The 24,741-nt window shown below is 43.5% G+C and overlaps 1 protein-coding gene across 4 annotated transcripts in view; it reads left to right on the top strand.

Moving 5' to 3' along the window:
* The window catches only part of SLC25A48 (solute carrier family 25 member 48), a 48,842-nt gene extending 27,714 nt beyond the window's left edge, over positions 1-21,128 (top strand). For 2 of the 4 annotated variants that reach the window (XR_012160526.1, XR_012160524.1), the window contains 5 exons: positions 1,710-1,961; positions 17,238-17,276; positions 17,393-17,419; positions 18,208-18,345; positions 20,909-21,128. Coding sequence is in view for 1 of the 4 variants with exons in the window: in XM_073358148.1 (XP_073214249.1) it covers positions 1,710-1,832 (123 nt within the window). In the remaining 3 variants the exon portion in view is untranslated. Of the gene's footprint in view, positions 1-1,709; positions 1,962-11,963; positions 12,021-17,237; positions 17,277-17,392; positions 17,420-18,207; positions 18,346-20,908 lie in introns of those variants that run through there. The other 2 variants (XR_012160525.1, XM_073358148.1) reach the window with 2 other exon arrangements.
* The last annotated feature ends 3,613 nt before the right edge of the window (positions 21,129-24,741 follow it).

The following is a 24,741-nucleotide window of genomic DNA, read 5'->3' as shown; positions in this document are numbered from 1 at the left end:
AGTCCCAGGGAGTCCTGGGAGTGGGGGGACAGGGAGCAAGGGGGGGTTGGATAGCAGATGGGGTCCTGGGGGGTCCTTGGAGGGGGCAGTCAGAGGACAAGGGGAGGGGAGTTGGATGGGTCGAAGGTTCTGAGGGGGTAGTCAGGGGGCGGGAAGTGGGAGGGGCGGAGCGCAGGCTGTTTGCGGAGGCACAGCCTTCCCTACCCGGCCCTCCATACCATTTCACAACCCTGATGTGGCCCTCAGGCCAAAAAGTTTGCCCACCCCTGCAATAGTGCTATGTGGGATGGCAGAATTTTAAAACAGGATACAAGTTAGCACTAGAAGTTTGTTATTAATACAATGACCCCTTTTCCACTTTACTGTTCAAGCAATCAAAAAATGAAGCCCTTTTCACTCTCAGAAACACATATCAGTTCAAAATATGATGACCAAAATTATCAAACCTGGGTATCTAAATCCATATTTTGTCACCCAAATAAAAGAGATGCTTAAATATGTACTTAGGCCCCTGACTTTAGGAAATCAGATTTGGAAGTGTTGGCCTATATGAAATATTGCTGTTGAGTCCGGTCTACAGTCATGTGAACGAATTCTCAATAAGGCACAGAACAATTGAACATTTTTCCTTGGATTGGAAATTGTTTTGTGAAAGCAGAAGAGAAAACTACAAAATATTCTACTTGCGCTGAGTTGGACCAAAGCAAAGACAAGGGGGTATAGGTCCTGATCCAGAAAAGCATCTACGTATGTACTTAACCTTAAACCCACAAGTGGCTCCGCAGAAGTCAATGGGATTATTCATGTGCTTAAATTTTAAGCATGTGCTAAAGTGCTTTGTTGGGTCAGGGCCTTAAAGCTGCCATAAAGGAGAAACTGGGAACTGCCCTGTCATAAGTGACTGCATTCAGGGCCCGGCTAGGAGACTCTATGTTCCTGGAGCCCCACAGAGCCAGTGTAGCTGGTTCTCTGCCACCTACTCCTGCCCTGCTATGTGGATGGTGTGTTCATGTCTCCTGAGAATAGGAGAGGGGCATTCCAGCTATCCTTGGAAGAGACCTATGGCTTCTCCAGCTTGCAGCAGAGACTGAATCCACATTGTAACACCTCCTCTTCTCTCTCCCCAAGTCCCAGTTGTCTCACACACAACGCTGGTGCAACTGAAGACTAGCCCATAAATTCTGAGCACTTCATTTGCAAAGGCAAGCGGCCCTGTAATCTTGCCTTTCTTTTTCTCAGCTCGTTCAATATAGTTTTCAATGCATGTGCAAGAGAGGAAGGGAGAGACAGATAAGAGAGGGGTGATTAAGAAGAAGATTTAGATTTCCTGTTTTCTGGTCACAAAGATTTAAACATGTATTAGTTAGCCCACTTTTTACTTAATGCAGGAAAAGAAACTTCTGAGAGCCACCTCCTGCTTTTCACTGCTGCTTGGAAGGCATTCTGTACAAGCAGCAGAGTATGTATGCAGCCCTGTCAAACTAGCAACTTGCTATTGTGTTTTGACTCTCTGGTGCTCAGGCAGAAAATGCACAGATGCATGAGCATAGGAACTAAGGCACTAACTTCTCCAGCTCACAAAATGTCTATGAGCAGATCACAATTTACCATGTTTTGTTATTCACATTTCCCAATGATTTAGCTTGGTGTTGCCTTCAGAAAAATATCTGACCTATTCCTTTGCTGTCATCTTTTCCCCTCCTGAACAGGTCTTTGTTAGGGGCATCACAGTCAATGCAGTGCGAGGATTCCCGATGAGTGCAGCCATGTTTCTTGGATATGAACTTTCACGCAAAGCACTAAGAGGAGACCAAGCTGAGACCAATCCTTAACACCCAGGTCAGCTTCACAAAGATCTTTATTGATTTCAGAGCCACCAACGCTATTAAAAATAGAGACCTCATCACTGAAATCAGTGGAAGTTGTGGTTGTCCAGAACTCCTGAAAACCCTCTATCTAAGGTACTTATGTGGCCCCCTCCCCGTAGTATCTGAGCCTCTCACAGTCATGTATGTGTTTATCCTCATGATACCCCTGTGAGGTAGGGAAGGGCTATTTTCCCCATTTTACAGATGGTGAATTGATGTGCAGAGAGACTAAGTGACATGTCTAGGGTCACACAGCAGCAGCTTGGGATAGCCTGAGTACAAAGCCGCCCCGACCCTGTGAGCCTCTGCCCATGCTAATCCTGGCTACAGTGCTATTTTTAGCATGCTAGCTGCAGCTGAGCTAGCGGGGGCCTGTCGACCCATACTGGGAAGGACCCTCCCAGCTGCAGTGTAGACGTACCCGAAGATGCCGAAATATGGATTTAGGTGCCTAACTTTAGCCACCCAGCATTGTAAATCTTGGCCTAAGTGACTTAGTCAAGGTGACAAAGCTCCCAGTAGACCCAAAAGGTTGGCTCTAAAATATGCCTCAGCTTCAAACATAGTGGGCGTAGCTGTAATCCCGTTTAAATCCGTGGCGCAGAACCTTCTCATATCAGATCTCAGTCTCGTCTATTGCGTCCCTTGAGCCTTTAGCTTACTTGGATCACCATAACTGCCCTTGCTTACACTTTTAAAAAATCTTCATGCTATCTTTCCTAAGGGGCAGGTGTCTGGTGCAAGCTGTTGCAGCCTAGCAAGTGGAGGCAGATGCAAGGTTTCTGGTGACAGGTGGGAGTAAATAGGACCCAGTGCCAGGGCCAGCTCTAGGTTTTTTGCTGCCCCAAGCAAAACATTTTTGGCCGCCCCCCTCTTTTTTGGCCGGAATGCCGCTCCTAGAAATGTGCCACCCCCGGAAACGTGCCCAGAGGCGCCGACTCGGTGGGTGCTCCGGAGCTGGAGCACCCCCAGGGAAAAATTGGTGGGTGCTCTGCACCCACCAGCAGCTCCCCGCCCCAGCTCACCTCCGCCTCTGCCTCCTCCCCTGAGCACACTGCTGCCGCTCCGCTTCTCACCCCTCCCTCCCAGGCTTGCTGAGAAACAGCTGTTTCGCGTGGGGAGAAGCGGCGGCGTGTGCCTGTGGGAGGAGGCAGGGCCAGGGATTTGGGGAAGGGGTTGGAATGGGGGCGGGGAAAGGGCAGAGTTGAGGCAGGGCTAGGGGCGGGGGGGGCGCAAGCACCCACCGGGGCCGGGTAAAGTCAGCGCCTATGAATGTGCCACCCCTGGAAATGTGTTGCCCCAAGCACGTGCTTGCTTTGCTGGTGCCTGGAGCCGGTCCTGCCCACTGTGGTCCTGTAACCCCAGGGGGAAGGGCTGTGGGGCCAGAAGCATAGTGGGCAGAAGGGCAGTGCATTAGGTGAGCAGAGGTTGGGAGCTCTGAGGTATAGTCCCCTCGGTCCCCTCCGTCAAGTTGCTCCATGAGTTTTTGGTGGGGGAAACAACAGGAGCAATTCTACCTAGAATTTCCCCCTCCTTGTGGCCCCTGCAGACAAGCTGAGAAGGGAATGGAGTAGCAGCCAGGAGGGTGCTCCCACTCCCCTCCACCGAGCCAGAAGAAGGAAACAGGGAGTTGCAGGCCTCCCTCCGTTCCTCTCTCCAACATTAGAAGAACAGTGACTAGGTGCAGGGCCAAAATGTCCCGCCCCCTAAACCCAGAAAGGAGCTGCTAAGCATGTGGGCTCTAGGAGGCTTTCCCTATGCCCTGAGACTGGATTGGGTCCTTCCCCTTGAGCCCAAGACAAAATGGGAGTGGGGCCAAGAGGGTCCCTATACCACTAGGCCTAAAAAGGAGTAGAAGCAAGGCCAAAGTCTCACCCCACTTGAGGACCAGCCAGACTGGGAGGTGGCTCTCTGGGCTAGGATGCTCATCTGCTGCCTGCTCTTGGGCCTCGCATTTGCTACTGCTGAGATTAACCAGAGTAGTCAGTTTTCCATAAATGAAGAACAAAATACATCTGGTACAAGCGCCCTTTGAGCAAAAGTCCTTCCATCACTGATTACATTTAAAGCGTCATTCTCTCCACATTACCTACTCTGAAACACATCGTTCTCATCTAAGGACAGTTGGGAATATTATTTCCTTTCAATGAAAACTAAATTATATGTCATTTATTTGCCTATTCTGTGTAAAATGGAACATGAATGAATTAAAATGGAAAGTCATGGGAAGATTGACTATGAACTGTGTATCTGAATTGTTCTGCCATGCATGGCATCTGTGCCTTAAACAGCCAGACTTTGGTTTTATTTGCTAAAATGCTGGAAAGAGAAGAATAGGCCAATACACTTCCCTTCTCTTCCCAGCACAAAGCAAAGGAGCACAGAAGACTTAGAAACTAGACCCAAGATCTTGCACCATTAGATCAGTAGGAGCTTTACTATCGGCTTCAATGAGCATAGGATCAAGCCTCAGCAGAGGAAAGGGGGATGAGCCAGCAGAACATGCTGCCTGCTGTCCCCATTTCTGAGCATGCCATCTCTACCAGAGGAATAATGTCTCCACGATCAGTCTAGTCACAGATCCATGTGGCTGGGGCCACTCTTACTGCTGGATCCCAATAAAACCTTCACATTTGTTTGTCCTGCAAGATTTCCCTATTGTCTCCTTTATTTCACCCTCCAAGGCTCAGTAACTGGTCATTCCTGTGGGGCCATTTCAGCCAAGGATGGCTGGATAGGGTTGCTCCCGTCCCCAGCATTCTCCCAGTACTGCTCCAGGATTGGACACAGAAGACCAGCCCCTGTTTTGAGAAACACTGGCCTAAATATTAACTCAAAGCTGGATGCTGGAAGGAGAGCACCAAAAATTGCACTTTCCAGCAGCTTACACATTAACATGTGATTAGCTCTGACACATGGAATTGCAGAGAGCAAAGAATGAAAACGGTCTTTCCTTAACTCTTTATTTCTAGGGACATAGCTTTTTTGTGGAAAGATGAAAATATAGACCAAATTAAACAGAACAAGAGCAAACAATTATTCTCCTAGTTATATAGAGAATTTACATCACATGAAACAATTTTTAAAATGTACCAAATGTATCTAGAGATTCCATTTCATTCTGTAGAATAGATGTGTGTATCTATTGATTATTTTTTGTGTAAAAATGTGAATTGCTGTGTTAGAAATGACATAGGAACATGCCTCAGGTCCAGTGCATTATAGAACTTAATTTTATGGGCTAAGAAATATAAGCAGAGCAAGACTGCCTGACACCTGCAATGTTATTACATCTGTTCACTGTGCCTTAGGGTTTCTTGTAATGCATAATATCAGTTAAGGACCTGATTCTGCCACCCTTCTTCATGCTGAGTAAGTGAGTAATCCCACTGAAATACGGTTGCCAAGCATTCGGTTTTTGACCAGAATGCCCAGTCAGAAAGGGACTGTGGCAGCTCTGATCAGCACCGATGACTGGGCCATTAAAATCCGGTCAGTGGCACAACAGGGGCCCAAGGCTAAGGCAGCCCAGAGCCCTCTCTCACATCTCAAAGCCCTCATCTGCAGAGCCTGCAGCCCCAGCAGGAGCCCTCACTCCCCTCCTGCACCCAACCCCCTGCCCCAGCCTGGTGAAAGTGCGTGAGGGTGGGAGAGAGCAAGCGACAGAAGGAGGGGGGTGGAATGAGTGGGGGTAGGGTCTCGGGGAAGGGGAGTTTGGTTTTGTGCCATTAGAAAGTTGGCAACCCTACAGTGGAACAAAGTGTCTGAATAAGTGCATGAGGAAGTGGGCACAAAGGGGTTCTACATGTTTATGAAAGGTACATCCTGGAGCCAACTGTGCTCCTGGAAACCAGTGCATGATGGGAAATCTCCTACAGGGCAGATGGGATGTTAAGGCTTTAGGCCTTTTAGCATATGGATAATATTGTTTAATTAAAAAACAAAACGAACTCAAGTGGAATAGGCACTTTAGGCCACGACATAGGTCCACTGAGATTGCTTAGCATTTTTAAAATGTTAGGGCTATTGTAGGGGAAGGACTCAATCCAGCAAAAACGTTTAAAACAAAATTAAGCAAATATTTATATGCTTTGCTGGAGTGGGGCCTATGGGAGGAGAGCTGGAGGGATTTGGGAACAGAATCTCACTATAGAATTTTCTTGTATTACAACGTTTGTAAAAGTGCTAATCAATGCGTATTTGAAATCATTTGTTCTTTTGCTTTATTCTTTCTAGTGCTCCTTGCATATACAGCACTGAGAGCAACATGGGTTTCTCTCAGTTATTTTTATTGGTGTATTTCTGTTTGGAGCAGTACAAACCAAACTGAGATAGGTCCTGCAGTGCTTACTCAGCCAAACTCACATTAAATAGAAGACTGCAGGAATGGGCCATCAAACATAGTAGCATATTACCTAAGTGGCAAAGAAGGAGGGGGAGAGAAAGTTAAATAATAAAACAGAGAAGAGGTGGGGAAAATAGTAAAATATAAAACAGGTGAAAGCACTGACCACATGATGGCGCCATACCCTGCCTTAAGAAACGGGAAAAGGCAGCTTATTACAGAACAGCTGAAAGAGTTGAGAACACTCAGAACTCTGCCTGGCTTCATTCAAAATGCTGACCAGGTGTGCAGGAAACAGGTCTGATCAAAACATGGCCCAGTTTGATGGAACCATTTGCTGGCACTGGACAAATCTTTTGATGAGCTTAGCTTGAGTTTAACAAAACCACAAACTAAGCAAAACACTGCAAGGTTGCTTCATGACACTTTCACGCAGATTTGCTGCTCAGGCTTTTTGCAGCGTTGGTGGTTCAGTGACAGAATTCTTGTCGGCCATGCAGGAGGTCTGGCTTTGAGTCTCAGCCAATGCATCAGTTCTGCGGTGGGCTTGAGGCCGAAATTAGGGAGTGAAGTTCCACGGCTTGGTTATGGAGATCAGACTAGATAATCATAATGGTACCTGCTGGCCTTCAAGTCTATGGAGACTGACTCTGAAAAGGTTTAAAACCTGTCTTCAAAGTAATAAAGAATGAAGGGCTTAAAACGTGTTGTGAGTTGGTTTTTTTTAAAATGGTTCAGATATTACTATTGTTGTTGTAGTTGACTGAGGTAGAGAAAACGCATGACTGAAATGTTCTCACTTTTTAAATGAGTCCAGTTACAGTATTTGACGTTACGACTGGCAATTTCTCTGGATGATAACATCTCCCAGATACTTGTTTTTCTATCTTCTCCTGACCATGTTAGGCTTTTCTGGCTGCAAGGTAGGATATGGGTGAGGCATCGGGTAGTTATAACTCTACTTGCAGATCAGCATTCACAAGATCTTTTTGAAGTTCTTATGCAGAGGCTTGAGGATGCTCAATTTCGTAGGCTGCTGTTTCCCCCCCTCTGTTTAAAATGAGAAAAAATCCTTTGTTTTAGTGTGTTTTTGAACTAAGGACCTGATCTCCGACAGATCCTAGGAGCAAGGCCAAATTGCTCCCTAATGACCTGGAAATTTAATTTAAAGGCTCCGTCTTTTAAAAAGTTACTGTGGCTGGGACAAATAATGCCTCACGGAGTTCGCTGGTACACATGGGGAGCAGGCCCCAGCTGTTGAGCAGGGATGCAACAGCATGAGAGGGATTCATGAACTCCCAGCCCCTCCTTGCACTCCCATGCGGTAGCTGGATACATCCAGGACCTATGGACTTGATCCCTTTCCCAGGGAAGTCACTGGTACTACTCCCATTGACTGCAGTGGAGACTAGCCCCCAAAGTTCACCTCGAGTCATCACTTGGGACTTGAAGTAAAAAATCACTCTTAGGAATGGATTTCAACTTTTGTTAAACCAAAGTCCTCTGAAACAGTCTCATAAAGTAGTCCATTCCTGTTGAGTTGTTGGGGTCCTGCACTGTCCTGTTTGCTAGCCAATAGGATGTCTTCCCCACTGCACCTACATCTCTTTCTGTTACCAAGTGCACCACAGGACTAAGGCAGTACTCCGGACTGACCTAAGGTCAGTATTTCTGGGATAACTGCTACTGCTGGTCCAGTAGGGCCAGACCAAGCACCGGGCCAAATCAAAGGGGAGTTTAGACACAATCTAATGTAGTGTAATTTCCATTTTCTTATAGCCATACTACATATGTCAACTTAGAATCGTTGAGATTTCCTTACTGATATTCACTTATGGAAACTCACTTTGTCTCCTACCCACTACTTACTCCCTTCTTACACACCTTTGAATTTGGCTCCTACTGATTTTTACAGATCCTGTTAAAATCATAGTTATGATGGCGCTGCACCAGCCAGGGATTCTTCCACATCTAAAGAATCCCCAGCTGTTCATGTAGGCCAGCTGGATGGCCCTTTTGTTCCAAGAGAGCAGTATAAAAATACGATAGTAAAGACCAAAATCTGGCCCATTGTCTTCAAATTATGTAACCAAAATGAAATAGCTTCAACAATGGATACTATAGTATGATGCCATTTACATTCTTATCTCTAGCATCTTCAAGACCACCACATAAACCAATATTCCGTGTGATAAAATTAATTTACCATGTGTCTCATATTTGATCTTCTCTCCCATGACATCTTTATACTTTGCTTGTAAACCACAGACTATAATCTATCTGTCAGAAATTAAGATATGGGGTTTTTTTTCCTACAACTCTGAGTGAAATGTCGTCTCCCCAATTTCTTTCAATATTCAGACATGGTGTTTCGTAGCAAACAGCACTCTGCTTCGTGAGAGATTTATCATCTCTAACGTATCACTGATTTGAGCTAAGAACATCAAATGACTTTTTGTAACCATAAAGGAAAAATAGAAGTGCATTCCAGGAAAAAATAATGAACTCCAGAGTAAGAAGTGGGAAAAAAACCTTAATTGTTAAAATTATACAGGACAAGCATGCACATACCCCATCTCCCCAGAATACAAATTAAATAAATGTGTTATATGTACATTTTAAGACAACGGGAGTTTTGCCATTGTGTTCAGTGGATGCTGGATCCAAGTCTTAGAGAAAATTGTATCAATTACTGCAATTTTCAAAGAAATTCTTCAGAAATTATATATGCTAACAAAGCTCTAGAATCAAAAGTTAGAGAAGCAAAAGACTTATTAAGATCCACATGTCCTGCAGAATGGGAATGTCTTTTTTAATAACAACTCAATGGTTTTTACATGTAATTTACTCTTTAAGCCAAAAAATAAAGCAAAACCCTGCAGTACAGGTGGGGTATTAAGGCTTCAGTATAGATCATCAAATTCCTAGAGATAATATACACAGGCTCTTGAGTTATAGAGAAAAAGGCCATGCATGGACAACTAGCTGGACCACAACATCCTGGTTCTGAAGACAACAAAGAGATTTCTAATGACAGGGGCCAAAATTAGTGTAAGAACTGGGCCTGATGAACGTGAGCTTCCTAAATGAAAGCTGTTTAATCCTGTTTAATCACTAGAGTGATCTGGGCTCTAGGTTCAGGCATGAGAACAGCAGGTTCCACCACCACGGGACTCCTTCCTGTGACAGCAGATGCTGGCAGTAAAAATGATAAAAGGAAAACCTTAAAAGATAAGAAAAAATGTGAGGTTTGGTGACTCCTGCTTTCCCCTGCTTCTAGAGTCTGTTGGGAGTGAGATACTCTTGCAACAAAATACCCAGCTAATTGTTCCAAGGGCTTCATACTTTGCAATGCCTCAAGTGTTACCAGACTTGTGACTGCTGTACGGGCAGAAAGGATCACCTGCAATGTTGCTTGTCCTCAGGGTCTGTCACTGCACTGGCCTCTACTGTGCTGTTAAGTGAGACCTGGATGACTTAGATCTGAATGTATTTTGGGAACTGGAAATGCGATGGTGTCCTCACCAGTTTGTTCTCAAGGAAAACAGAATTTGCCTCCTCCCTCCCACCTGTGAAAAGAACAGGCTTCAGCACCCTGTTTTCCTTGAACATGTTTTGAATTTTGTCAGAACTTAGAAATTTGGAGAAGGTCAAAAAGAAAAGGAGTACTTGTGGCACCATAGAGACTAACCAATTTATTTGAGCATAAGCATCACAAAAGCTTACGCTCAAATAAATTGGTTAGTCGCCACAAGTACTCCTTTTTGTGAATACAGACTAACACGGCTGCTACTCTGAAACCTGGAGAAGGTCAGTTTTTCAATGAAAAGGCAAACTTTTCTGCTGAATAAAACCCCACACTTCTTTTTTCTGACCAATTCAAGTACTATGGTTATTTATTTCTTCATAATATCTAACGATTTGACAATCATTAGTAATTGACTTCCGGGCTCCAAACCCACAGAGACTATTTCAGTTCTAAGGATCTCTCCAGTGACCATGACATGACTGATTAGAACTGGAGATGCTCTTCATAGTAAGCTCTCACTTCATTGTCTAGAAATAAAGGCAGAGTGGGAGTTTTACTTGGGCTCCTCTTGCTTTTGTCACTTTGAGTCCCAGCCAATCTCAGCATTCGTTCTGTATGAGTCACACTTTGGTGGAGAAACATTGTGTAGCTTGTTGCTTTTATTCGTACAGTTGCAGCAAGGTGGTGGCACATGAGTTGGCGTCAGCTAAATGAAAAAAAGTTCAAAGCAGCTTTATCTCCGGAAAAAGTAAACTATTCAACACTATCATGTCCCATTTGTGGTTAGCAAATTGCATGCTCTCTGCAACATCTTGATAAGTGTATACCGTAAACTTTCTTGATACTTAAAACAAGACAGCATGTCATTTTGGTGTTTTCCATCTGTAGGGAATCTTTCTACTGAACAGGGAAAGAATTATGAGAATATTCTTAGAAGCCTGGTGATGGGTTATCTTTAATGATAAGCACTCAAAAGTCCGGACGCTTATCCTGATTATCCACAATCCAAAGCCTAAAAGCTCACTTCCCATGATATGTTAGGCATACAAATTCTCTATATTAATGGTGGCACACATTCATATATTACTGTGCATCATCATAAAAATATATCGCGTAGGGTTGATACATAAAGCCAGAACATCAAAGACCTTTGGGCTGGAATTTTCAACGATGCCTAAGGGAGTTAGGTGCCCAGTCCCCACTGAATTTCAATAGGATTTGCATGCCTAACTCTCTTGGGTTCTTTTGAAAAATCCCAATCTTACTCTCTAAATTGAACCTAGGTCTGTAACCTGCCTGTCATTGCACTCTGCTAGCTAATGATGGCGTTTGCCAGAAATGCCATTGTGTAAACAAAAGTAACTGATAATGTTGCTGCTACTTCTGTATTTTGGGATATCCTGGAAACAATGGTGGTGCCGTGTGAGAGACAGAAGCCAGGATGAGCACAGCGCCTTGAATGCTGAATTTACTTTGAATTCACTTTCCTTTTCTGTGTTGAAATCCACAAATTTCTAATACCTCAATATATTTTGGCATGTTTTATTTAAAGAAAGGCCAAGGGAACAAAATAGATGAAGACATGATATACAAAGCAAAGGGCTTCTACCCCGTTTGATTTATATATATATATATATATACACACAAAGCAAAGGGCTTCTACCCCGTTTGATATATATATATATATTCACACACAAAGCAAAGGGCTTCTACCCCGTTTGATATATATATATATACACACAAAGCAAAGGGCTTCTACCCCGTTTGATTTATATATATATATATATATATACACACAAAGCAAAGGGCTTCTACCCCGTTTGATTGAGATATATATATATATATATATATATATATATAAAGGTGTAAATTAACTGTAGTTGCCAGTGGTGCTGGAAAAATTTTTATAGTGGGGGTGCTAAAAGGCGGAAACCATGTATTTGGGTTGTTATTACTACTTCAAGCCAGGGGGCGTGGCAGCATCCCGAGTTCCAGCACCTATGGCAGTTGCTCCAGATTTATCTGTAAATCAGACATGACAAGGATCTCATGGCGTAATAGAAGGGGAGAAAGAGACAAAAGATGTAGCGACAGTCCTGGCACTCCCAACAAGTGCAGTTTAAAGGGAGGAGTCATGTGGCTCAGTTGGCCGGTGAGGTGTATTTTTCTTTCTCTCTCACCCGCAGTGCTCATCCTCCATGGTTCTCTCCCATTCTCACAGGAGGACAAAGGAAATGCACACCATAAATATTGTCTGAAATCCTTTTGGAGCGAGACCTTCCAGAATCCTCTTCTATCTTCCTCCTTTTACTCACCTCTAGTCTCATTACCGTGTCCCTCCTGACACAAGAAGGTTGGATGCAATGAATAAAATCTAATTGAAGTAATTACTCTTTGAACATTTTTGAAACCATCTTTGTCAGTGCACAGTGTATTTCTGAGGTTTTCCTGCTGATTAACCTGAGCCTCCCACCTCCTGCTGTCAGAGTGACTGAATGCTACAGATTAGGTAGATAAAGTTTCTCTTGAGAGTACATAAATGAAAAGAGAAAGTCTCTTTTATCCTCTATGCACTCCTCCAGTGTGATGCAGTTTTAGAAGTGATGAGTACATTTTCTCTATGCAAATGAATGGAGATATTCCTCAAAAAGCTCAGGGTAAAATAGGTCATTTTCCCCACCACGCAGCTTTTTAGAAAACACCAAGCTTTTTCGGTTTCACCTAGGCTGTGCACCCATGGACACCAAATGGAAGTTTTGCCATTGACCTCACTGTGAGCAGGACTGGGCCTTTATTGTGTAAAACATTTCAGAACCCTTTACTGCTGGGGTATCTTTGAAGGACAATGCTGATGGTCATTTCCTTTCATTCTCACTGATGTTTTCTGGTTTTACTTTTGAATCCACAACGAAAGTGCAGCATGTGTCCTTTCTTTATGGTTTACCAAATGTTGTGGGACTAAAGTTTGGCCATACACCCAGCACTGACTAGCGATTCAGCCTTGGTCCCTGTGACATGGTACTGTTAGCAGCTATAAATAAAGCCCCTTTTGGGAGCCAGCCCACAGTGAGAACACACCAGGCACTAGGTAGTCAGAATAGGAGCAAGTTGGGCTTGGAAGGTTAGTGGGAATCTGGTGAGCTAACGCGGTGATTAGGTCACCAGCTGGACAGTTCGAAGAAGAAAGCAAGCAGTATAAAAGACTAATCCAGAGAGCAGGAAGGAGCCCCTTTAATCTGCAGCTATGTTGTGTTAGACCTGGAGCCTAAGGAAGAAATAATAATAAAGACTCTTGATGAAGGTACCCTGGTAGACTATGTGTGCTGTTTAGTCACCAGAAGGGCTTACCAGTCAGGGTTTCCAGGCTGGAGGGGAAACCTGTTTGCAAATGGGCACTTGTCTGTGATACACCTGTCAGCTAAAGCCAGGAAGGTTTGAGAGGTGGCCTGTATGAGGACAGGTTAAGCCCGGGAAAAGATGGAGGAGCTGATACGGGGGCTAGCTGAGCAACAGAAAGAGATGCAGAGGATGCTGCAGGCATTGCAGCAGACGGCTGGGATGGCAAGCACCAGGGAGAGCACCAGCAAGCGTTTTAAGAGTTTGTGAAGACAGAGACTCAGTACAGCAGCACATACAAAATTTGATACGTCCTGCTGTGGGAAACAGAAGTCGGAGGCAGGGCTGCAGCTCTGTACAATGAGCCCTGGGGGTGACACCAGTGCAGTCTTACTGACTTTTGAGAGAACAGCTATTGGCCCAGTCTGGGATAAAGGGTTATGGGCCCTATGGTTAGCCCCTTATCTGGCAGGAGAAGCCCAGGCTGCTTACATGGTGTTAAGCAAGAAGAACACCAAGAACTACAGTGTGTTAAAGGCTGCTATATTGGACCATGCAGGCTTGTCAGCTGCAAGGTACAGACAGATATTTAGGGCCACCAGGTGGACTAATGGGGTACGGCCTAGAACCTTTACGCAGAAGTTGACTGATTGAGCCAACCAATGGCTGAGGTTAAAGAGGCAGGATGTGGAAGCAGTCATGGATGCCATGATCTTAGAACAGTTTATGCTCGCATTTGTCTGCTTGCTCCTGCGGAGCAGGTTGGTTGAACAGCAGTGGTTATGGGAAGGAGAAACTCTAGTCATTGAGTGCATACAAGGGGAGAAAAGAACTTAGTCCCATGAGAGGTATGGGGAGGTTCAGGTGAAAAAGTGTTGAAGTTGTGAAAACTTTTCCTTATCCCATGGTCTTAGGGTTGGGACCCATTCCCTTTAAGTAGGTGAAGGGAGGCCCTGTGGAAGGAACCTCAATGGATGGCAGAAGTTGAGATACAAGTAAATCCTAGATAGATACTAACAGGCCAAGAAAGTGGGGCCCAAGAAGGAAACTCCAGAGCAGAGGAAAAGCTGTAGAGAGTACAACCTAAACAGATATTAAAAGGCTGAGAGAGCAGAGCCCAGGTGGAGAACACCAGAATGGAGGAGACATGAGTGAAGGAGCAAGGGTCACCTTGTAGAAGGACAACCCAAAGAAAGAGTGGAAGCCAAGCCCACTATACCCCAGTTAGAAGGCCCAGAGGCATGAGAGATCCCTAACATCTATGGGGAAACATAGATCATCAGACTGTGAGGTGCTGGCTGGGGAAGAGCCCCCGTGAGCGTTGAAAAGGATGGGATAGATCACGGGCAAAAGACTGCAGGATGTCCATTGTGTCATGACCTGTGGGCCAAAACACCTAAACAGTGTTTATTCTAAACAGTGTTTATTCTGTGGATGGAGAATGGAAGACCCTCACAGATGGTCCACAAAAAGTCATACTAAGGTGGTGAGGGTTTGTTGCCCCTACAAGGAAGACAGAGCATGGGCAGGGGAAAACTGAGCCCCAGTGGAAAGGGGGTCCTAGCTAACTAGAGAAAACACAGAAAGGGAAGAGGTATGTGAGAGGGTGCTGTTGGCAGCTGTAAATAGAGCCCCTTTTCGGAGGCAGCACCCTGGTCACTTAGAACAGGGCAATGGGTCGTTAGAGTAGTAGGAAGTTAGGTAGACTGCTTGGTTTTGGAAGGTTAGTGGGGATCACTTGCACCTGTAGAGAGTCTGATGAGCTAATGAGGTAATTAGGTCACCAGCTAGATAGCTCAGAGAAGAACACAAGTAGAATAAGACTGTGTCAGGGTGCAGGAAGGAAGCCTTTTCCGTCTGCTGCTATGCTGTGTTGTCTCTGGAGCCTAAGGCACGAAATAATAATAAAGATACTTGGTATGGGTACTCTGGTAGAGTGTGCATGCTGTTTAATCACCAGGAGGGCTTACCAGCCAGGACTGCAGATGGTACCCATTTATAGTCCCGTTGACCTAGAGTAAAATACTGCATTTTTAACAGCTATTTTCTTTTGTTCTGACTTTGTGCCATCCAGGCATGGACATAATCCCATTCCATGCACAGAAACATCCTGCTTCTGTGTCCTGGGTACACATTCAGTTTATACGCTCTGTCCTGTGAAGATGAATTTTTAGGTAGCTTGGGAAAGATGCATTATGTCACTATGCTAGATCCCACAGAAGGGTATTGGCAGACTCCTGTTGCCCTGGAGTCAGGGAGAAACATGCTTTTTCCACACTCTGTGAATAGTTCCTCTTCTGGACAATGCCATTTGGCTTTCCTGGAGCATGCAAATTTCCCCCAATGATGGATCAAATCCTTCAGCCTCATAACCAATATATGTTGCATACCTTGATGACATGGAGATCTAACATGTTGACTTGGATACTCATCTACAGAAGATAGCAACGATATTGCAATCCCTAACAGAGGTAGACCTACTAGCAAACCCTGCTAAATACTGCATAAGAAAGCATGAAACTTATTACCTAGGGTATCCCCTGATAAAAGGCCAAATCTGGCTGCCAGTAAGCAAAATCTAGTGGATGTGCCTTCCCTTAACACAGAAAAGCAGTGGGAGAATTCCCAGGTTGTTACTGATAGTTCATGCCAGGGTTTGTCACCACAGCAATTCCCTCGTGAACATTACCCAGAATAAAGCCCCCAGACAACTTTACTGCTTGAAATCCTGTGAAATAGCCTTTTCATCTCTCTGAGACATTGAGTAGCCTGCCAATGTTACACGACACCAATTTTATTAAGGGATTTATACTTCAGGCCAACACCACTGAACGTTGGCGTGGGGCAGTTTTGTCCAAAGAAACAGAGAGAGGCACACCCACTGCTCTTCCTAAACAGAAAGCTCTTTCCTCAAGAGACAGTCTACATTGTAATCAAGAAGTGTAGCTGTGAAATGGGAAGTGGATAATTTCTTTTCAAGACAATCTTCAGAAAATTTCCACTCAGGGTACGCTCAGACTGACCAGTGGAGGATTCAAGATCTCGTTGCATAACAGAAGGGGGGAAACTTCAAAAACCTATATAAACCTATAAAGGAAAAGGGATGGGGACTAACTCTTGCACTGCCAATGAGTGCAGTTTGAAGAAAGGGTCTTTATGCCCCAGGAGCCTTGGTCCTGTTAGGCTCAGCCTGATTCACAACTTCTGCTATTGTTCTGGATTTGCAGGCTAATCCCTGTTTGGTCACGTTTTTGTATCCAACTTTTCCTACCTGCTCAGGCCGAGACTAGAAAAGGGACTATCCTGTCAAAGTTCTGCACCCATGAAACTGAGGTCAGATTCAAGTGCCCAAAGGAGGCACTCACAAGCTTTGCAGCTGTAGTTCACTGTGGATACAACTCTACCTGTGGAACCTGTAGAAAGGACTTGGGCCTTTTTACTGCCATGTTGGTGTCAACAAGATCCTGCAGCCTTTTTGCCTCTTACAGAAAGGTTCTTTGACTGAGGGGAAAAGCCACAGCCTGTGTGCCTCTGTACTGTCTTCTCAGACACTTTGCATTGGGCAACGTTGTTGTATATTTGCTTTCATGATACATGATTTGAAATACAATGAGAGGCAAAATCCGCATCTGAACAAAAAAATGCTTTTGTGGAAGATTTTTTTCAACCTTTGTGTTTCCTGCTGTGGTCTGACAAAACAATGATAAAAATTAATCACTTCAGAGGAGCATTCATGAATTTCCCCACCATGAAGGAAAAGCCACTTCACTAGGTGACTCAGTTACGTATTTGATTCTTCCAAATGCAGTCCAAACTTAGAGGGAAAAATAGTGGGCACTTGGTATCAGTTTAGTAGCAGGGTTTTTCCCCATTAGAAAGGGAATTTTGTGCAAGACTCAATTTAAAGGCGCGTCTGCCTGCTCTTCTGTCAACCATCAGATTGCATTGCACTTGAACACCAGAATGCTGTCATACATAGTCTTCTGTTGTGGCCTGCTCTATGTGCAAGCAAAAGGGTATTGCAAAGTCGATGAGATTATTAGGAATACGCATGAGCTACTTGTAAGTGATGTGATTATTTGGTATTTTGTGTAAAAATAGAGATTTGCAAATTATAAAATGATAGTAATTGTGGACCTTTCACTCATTATCATTTTAGGAAGAAAAATTTGAAACCTGCGACTGTAGTCTGACTGATGTAAGTGGCTGAACTCTCCCTTTGAAATTGATTACAAAATTAAATTGCAATTTGTATGCAAAATATTTACTAGGCTGGTAATACTGAATTGTAATGATTATTCTTTTCATTTTCAGTCATGTTTATGTCTCCCTATTTCTTGGGTAAGTAAATATGCCCGATTTTTCTTTAAATACTGCAGCTGTGTAAAGTGTTCAGTTTCCATGTTGAAATTGGTTTCGTTTGATTTTTAAAAGTTTGTGAAGAAGTTTCTTAATATATGAGCAACAATGAAACATATAAGGCTTGATCTTGCCTCCTCTGAAATAAATGGCAAAAATAGCTCTTCTAATGTCAGTGGAGCTGGATCAGGTGCATAATCAGTTATAAATTCTTTATGGGCCAGATTTACAAATGTATTTAGGTACCTAAAGATGTAGACAGGCTCCTATCTGCAATTTCAATAGCAGTTAAGTGCCTACCCTATTAGATGCGTTTGAAAATCCTACCAGATGCCTATCTGAATGTTGGGGTGTCTAAATACCTTTGTAAATCTGGGCAGAGAGGCTAAGTGATTAGCGATCAAGACTCCTGGTGTGAGGGTTAAGCTGCAACACCAGGCCTCCACATTTTTGAAATGTCCAGATATGCTGAGAAAATTAATTTTAGCCTGGATTATGTTTGAGTCCATATATCTTTAAATTTTCAGGTATCCAAGTCTTAAGTGAAATATGGCACTGGTTTCTTACTAAAGATAGGATGCTTTTCTGTTTTAAAAACTAGCCAAAGTTCTTCAGTCAGTGTGCAATATAATGCAACCTTAATTACTTCAGTTGTGACATTCCACTATGTTAATGAATTAGCACTTCTCCTTTCTTGTGATGAGTATAGTTTAAAGTAAATGTAATCCAGCCTGCATTAGGTTTTCTATAATGCATTCTTCATTTACCAGACTGGTTGTGAATTGTCATGCTTTGTGGATGGATTTAAAAGAATGAATGAAACACTGCAAGTTGGTGTCAACGTGAGGGACAAGATTCGTCACGTTCATCGATCGCTTTGGTTACTGCAGAAGAAACAGTGCAACAATGTAAAAATTTCTTTTATTATTTTCTTTCTTTTACATAAGAGATTTTGAACCTAAATATTTTATAATTAAGTGTTTGACTAAATTTGTTGTGCCAGACAATAGCAAACTGTTTGCAAAGGTGCCCAACTTTAAGACGTGTCCAGCTGTGGGAAAGAGGCGTGAAAATTGGCAACTCCTATTTTGGCTCCTTTCAAAACCACAGAGAGGAGTTTACATGGTCCTTTGTTGACAGAAGGTGCAGAAAGGTGTTCTGGAGTGACACCGATATGTGACAGGAGATGATCCACATATCAGAGCATGTGTCTCCTGACTCAACAATGTGCATGGACCTTTATATAGATTTTTCAGGCTCCTAAAAGGACAAATCATGTTTCTGGGGATACCCCTGGAGCTGCTGCCTGCCAGAATTTGGGCATATATTTCAATGCTGATTTGGCAATTTGATTTTTAAATCCTTTTTTAAAGTATTGATGTGTAAAGAAAAAAATAAACTTGCTGTGGTTTTGATTTACACTTAGACAGCTCAACTGACAACTTCTGGATGATCAGGAGCAGTATTACTAGAGCGCTGAAAACAATTCAGTGCAGCTTTCCAGGCCAGGCTTCAGAGCCCAAGCTCTGGCCTGAGCCCAAATGTCTACACAGATATTTTTAGTACCCTAGCACGAGCACGAGTCTGTCAACCGGGGTCAACTGCCATGGGCTGCTACTCGCTGCGTAGATGCACCCAATGAGGTCTGTGCATTTTTAGTACTAGGTGAAGGGTATACAGAGGGAAAAACAAAAGTTCACCTGAATTCCCCTTTTCTGGGGACTTAGGATTCATGAGCCAACTGTTCTGTCTGTAGAAGGCTGGCCAATATGAAATTTATGACACCGGGTAGCAATATGCAGTAGCCCTGTCATTCCCAGGATATTAGAGAGACCAGGTGAGTGAGGTAATATATTTTATTGGACCAACTTCTGTTGGTAAGAGACAAGCTTTCAAGCTTACGCAGAGCTCTTCTTCAGGTCAGGGAAACTTACTCAGAGTGTCACAGCTAAATACAAGATGGAACAGATAGTTTAGCATGAGTATTAATACATATTTGAAGGGACCATTCAAGGTGAAGTTAACATTATATTAGAACAATCTACAACCCATTAACAGCTCCCCCACAGCTGCTTTCCACCCACCCCCCTTCCTTTCCTCCCTATGACTTTTCACCTTGAATGGTCCCTTGAAATATGTGTTAACTACTTATGCTCAACAATCTGTTCCATCTGGTATTTAGCTGTATGCCGTGTAGTTGCAGCTGTGTTGGTCCCTGGATGTTAGGCTATGTCTACACTAGGGACCTTACATCTGCACAACTGTACTGATGCAGCTGCGCTGCGGTAAGATCTCCCACATAGCTGCTTTATGCCGATGGGAGAGAGCTCTCCTGCCAGCATAATTAAACCACCCCCAATGAGTGGCGGTAGCCTACGTTGGTGGGAAAAGCTCTCCTGCCAACACAGCGCTGTCTACACAGGGGCTTCTGTCAATGCAACTCACGTTGGTCAGGGGCGGGGGTTTTTTCACACTCCTGAGCGACGCAAGTTTTACCGACAAAAGTGCTAGCGTAGACAGAGCTTTAGAGAGACACTGGCTACACGAGCACGCTTATAGCAGCGCACCTGTTTTGTCTCTCAGCTGGTAACGATGGCAGTTTAGCCAAAAGTAACGTGCAGCATTAAAAAAGGATACTGGAAACTCTGTTGGGTTAAATCGATAGTTCCAACAGTTCTAATGTGAAAATAATTAGACTGCTCATAGCTTTTCCTGGATATCCGGAAGAAAGCATAGTTGTCATAGGATATTGATTGAGGGAAAGAAATTATTTCAAGATTTGAACTTGATTTGTGGTCATGAGCCAGATGTTGGTCTGACGCTCACCGTCAATATAGCAGCATAAATACAATTTTTAAAAATCCACTGGTATCCATAGGACAAAAATAGTGGCTCGGACATATCAGTTAAGGAAATGGTCAAATCACTGAAACTGCCAGAAGAATTAGGATTTGTCTTCACGTAAAGCTCTACAGCAGCGCAGTGACATTTCACCACTGTGGTGACGTTTCACTGGTGCACTGGTGACATTTCACCACTGTAGTGCTTTAGTGAAGACTTTACTACGCCAACTGGAGAGCTTCTCCCGTCAGCATAATTAATCTACCTCTCCAAGAGGCAGTAGCTATGTCGAAGGGAGAAGCTTTCCTGTCAACACAGCACTGTCTACACATGGAATTAGATTGGTAAAACTACGTCGGTCAGGGGTATGGATTTATCACACCCCTGAGCGATGTAGCTATACCTATATAGGTCTGTAGTGTAGACCTGGTCTTAGGGAGATGCGGAAAGAATTAAGGTGATTCATTGTGACAGAACCCATCACCATCCACACCCTCAACCCAACCCCCCTTATCACACAGGTCTTTATTCAGATCCTAAGCACTTAAAACCACAATGTTGAGGGAGGGACTTTATTTTTCTTTCCATTTTTTGTTGTTTGTTTAATTGCCTTTTTTTTTTCTACCACAGCTCCTGTTCTGTAAAGGACACTGTCACACAAATTCCACTGGGAACATAGAGAAATTCTTAACACTCGTCAAAACAACCTTTCAGCAAGTGAAAAAGGAGAAAAGCGGGAAAAAATGACAAAGGAGAAAAAAATGTTATTTATTGTATTTATTATCTAAATAAAACATGAAAGACAGTAATTTGCTGAAAACAATAAAACTATATTTTACATGAACACTAATGACTTTCAATCATCCTTTTTTTACAATTTTTTTTTTCCAGTGGCACAAAAGAATTTATGTCTGGTCATATGGAGGCTTGGGCACAGAGTCACAAAACTATTTAGGCTCCTAACTTCCATTGAAATCAATAGAATCCTTGATCCTTAGCTAACGCAAGCTAATGTTCAGCACAGCTAAGGTGGTGGTGAGAGGGAAGGCAAAGGTAGTTCTAAATAACTTTTCCACCTTCTCCAGTCCGGAGGCTGAATCATCCTCTATCATGAGTTAGAGCAGCCTATGGCTGTAATTAGACTGATTAAAGGTAAACTTATTACAACAGTGATGTCTGAAACCGCAGACTGCCTGAAACAATAGTCCAGAGAGGTGTGAACTTCGCCTATGCAACTAAGTCAGGGTTAACTCTGAATGCTAACAATGTCTTAAATGTCAACATTGTCACTATTTCACTAATGAATAAAGCTCTCAAGAAAGAAGGGGGATGATCCTATTATACAACACAGTGATTTTTTTAAATTTTCATATCTCCTTTCAGCATCTTAAGTGGGTGAAGTTATTGGCAATTATAAGCTTTGGAGAGTAGGTGCCATTAGTTTTTTCCCCTCTTTGATGGTGGCATAGACTTTCAATTCCCATTTTAAGTGGAAAACTGAAGTTTTCTTTCTGCATCATTGTCCTACTCTTTGATGATATTATCTGTGTAAACTTAAGACAGTGGCAGATTCCTTTATGCCCTGTTGCAGATTTTCACTTAAATGTCCACTTGAGTTGTTTTCTGAATTTCCAGTGAAAAGAAGGTCATAAAACTATTTACATTCAAAAATAGCAACCTGATGCAAACCCTGGCACACCTGTGCTGCAGATGTCATGTGACATTTCAGTTAAAAAAAGAAACTGTAAAATAATAAGTTTTAAAGTTTGTGATAGTTGTCACAGGGTTGCTGGTCCCTTTCCATGAAATGTGTCTGGAGTGATTGTACCAGCACAGGTGTTTCCCAGGTTGACCTGATTAAGACAGCAGGTATCTGGGGTAAATAAATGAAAAGAAGACAGTTGTGATTGGGGTGAAGATCTCTGGAGAGAATTAGAGGCACAGCATTCCTGGAGAAGGCTGAGAACAGAAGTGTAAGGAAAACAGCAGAGGGGCTAGTGTGCTGACCTTTCCTAGGCAGAGGCTTGCAAATCAGAAAGAAGCCTGGGAAGGACTCTATCTGGAAGGTCTAGGGTGGCTTCTTTTAGTAAAAGAACAGGTACGGACCAAAGAAGATCCTGGGTATGGCAGAAGATGCTGGAGCAGGGGTATGAAGTGAAGTGTGTTTTTGGACTGTGTTTTGGGATTTTACAGACTATGTGCACTATGTACGGGACAAATTTACTGTCTTGGGCTTTCAAGGACTACTTGCACTATGTGGGATAATAAACTGATCCTGGGCAGAGGTAATCTCAGATGCAAGAGAACTTGTGGTGGAGTTTTTAAAGCAGCCTGAGAGAAGAAACTGAGATGGTAATCCTGCGTTACTGCACCCAGCTGCAAGGCGGTGTGGGGGATTGTGACAAAGGCCAAGGAATCAAGGGGAAAAAACACTCTTACCTGTGGTAAAGCTGTTCTGTTTATATGCTGATCATGTGCTGCTCTGATACTGCTTGTATTAGAGAACACTTCTTTGCAGAAGTTGTTAAAGAAATGCTCCACTAACTTCACTCCTCAAAGCACTTACAAAAATCAGTTTTCCACAGTAACGTATAAATGGCATGCTGTACCGAAGGCTGGAGTGTGAATAGTGGGTAGATCAGAAGACTGGGGGACAAGGCTCCTGGGAACTATGCCTAGTGCTGCCATTTACCCACCCTTTAACTTTGGGTGAGTAATGTAACCTCTGTGCCTTGCTTGCTCATCTATAACATGTGGATAATACTACATACTTCAGATGGGTTATGAAACTTAATTATTTAACACTGTTTGAAAAGTTTCAGAGTAACAGCCATGTTAGTCTGTCTTTGCAAAAAGAAAAGGAGTACTTGTGGCACCTTAGAGACTAACCAATTTATTTGAGCATGAGCTTTCGCGAGCTACAGCTCACTTCATTGGATGCATACCGTGGAAACTGCAGTAGACATTATATACACACAGAGACCATGAAACAATACCCCCTCCCACCCCACTGTCCTGCTGGTAATAGCTTATCTAAAGTGATCATCAAGTTGGGCCATTTCCAGCACAAATCCAGGTTTTCTCACCCTCCGCCCCCCCCCCCACACAAACTCACTCTCCTGCTGGTAATAGCCCATCCAAAGTGACCACTCTCTTCACAATGTGTATGATAATCAAGGTGGGCCATTTCCAGCACAAATCCAGGTTTTCTCACTCCCCCACCCCCATACATACACCAACTCACTCTCCTGCTGGTAATAGCTCATCCAAAGTGACCACTCTCCCTACAATGTGCATGGTAATCAAGGTGGGTCATTTCCAGCACAGATCCAGGCTTTCTACCCCCCCCCCCCCTCACTCCTGGGAACACACACACACACACACACACACACACACATAAACTCACTCTCCTGCTGGCAATAGCTCATCCAAACTGATCACTCTCGAAGTTTAACCAGAACGTCTGGGGGGGGGGGGGGGGTAGGAAAAAGCAAGTGGAAATGGCCCAACTTGATGATCACTTTAGATAAGCTATTACCAGCAGGACAGTGGGGTGGGAGGGGGTATTGTTTCATGGTCTCTGTGTATATAATGTCTACTGCAGTTTCCACGGTATGCATCCGATGAAGTGAGCTGTAGCTCATGAAAGCCCATGCTCAAATAAATTTGTTAGTCTCTAAGGTGCCACAAGTACTCCTTTTCTTTTTACTGTTTGAAAAGCAGTTTGAAATCCTTGCAGGGACAGTGCATAACAAATGCAGTGATTTTAATATGGGTCAGCATACATTGAGCTTTTTGGAGGAGCAGATTTTAAAGCAGCTATTGTATATGCACGTTAAGATCTTTTTAATTACGTCTCTCTGCATGCAAGTGGTCCCAAGGGATTCAGGGCATTTGTAGGACACTGCCCATGGTCTCCTCCTGGCTCCATGGGAGCAGGACTATGTGGATTTCCCCCAGGACTGCCAAGCATGGTTGACTCCCCAGAAAAAAAATTAAAGACAAGGTGGGTGAGGTAATATCTCATACTGGATCAACTTCTGTTGGTGAAAGAGACAAACTTTTGAGCTTACACAGAGCTCTTCTTCAAGTCTGGGAAAGGTACTCTGTGTCACAGCTAAATTAGTTAACACATTCTAAGGGACCATTGAAGGTGAAATGGGCAGTTAATATCTCTGCAGTTGTACGACAAAGGAGTGTTAATGGATTATAGACTGCAATGAGCCATAAATCCAGTGTCTTTACTGAGTCCTTGATTTTTACTGTCTAACAAAGTTATGAATATAAGCTTCCCAGGAGTTCAATAAAGAAGGCACATTTCCTGTGACTTTATTTGGTTGACATTTGTGACATCCAGCTTAGTTTCGGTAACTCTGCAGGAAAATAATGCCACTTCAGTTATCCGTATTTCGGGGTTTTTTTTTACCTTTATGTGTTCACTGTTAACATACGTGAACTTTCAA

This window comes from Lepidochelys kempii, chromosome 8 (genome assembly GCF_965140265.1).
Source record: "Lepidochelys kempii isolate rLepKem1 chromosome 8, rLepKem1.hap2, whole genome shotgun sequence".
NCBI classification, from domain to species: Eukaryota; Metazoa; Chordata; order Testudines; family Cheloniidae; genus Lepidochelys; species Lepidochelys kempii.
This window is presented reverse-complemented; position numbering and strand designations above follow the sequence as displayed.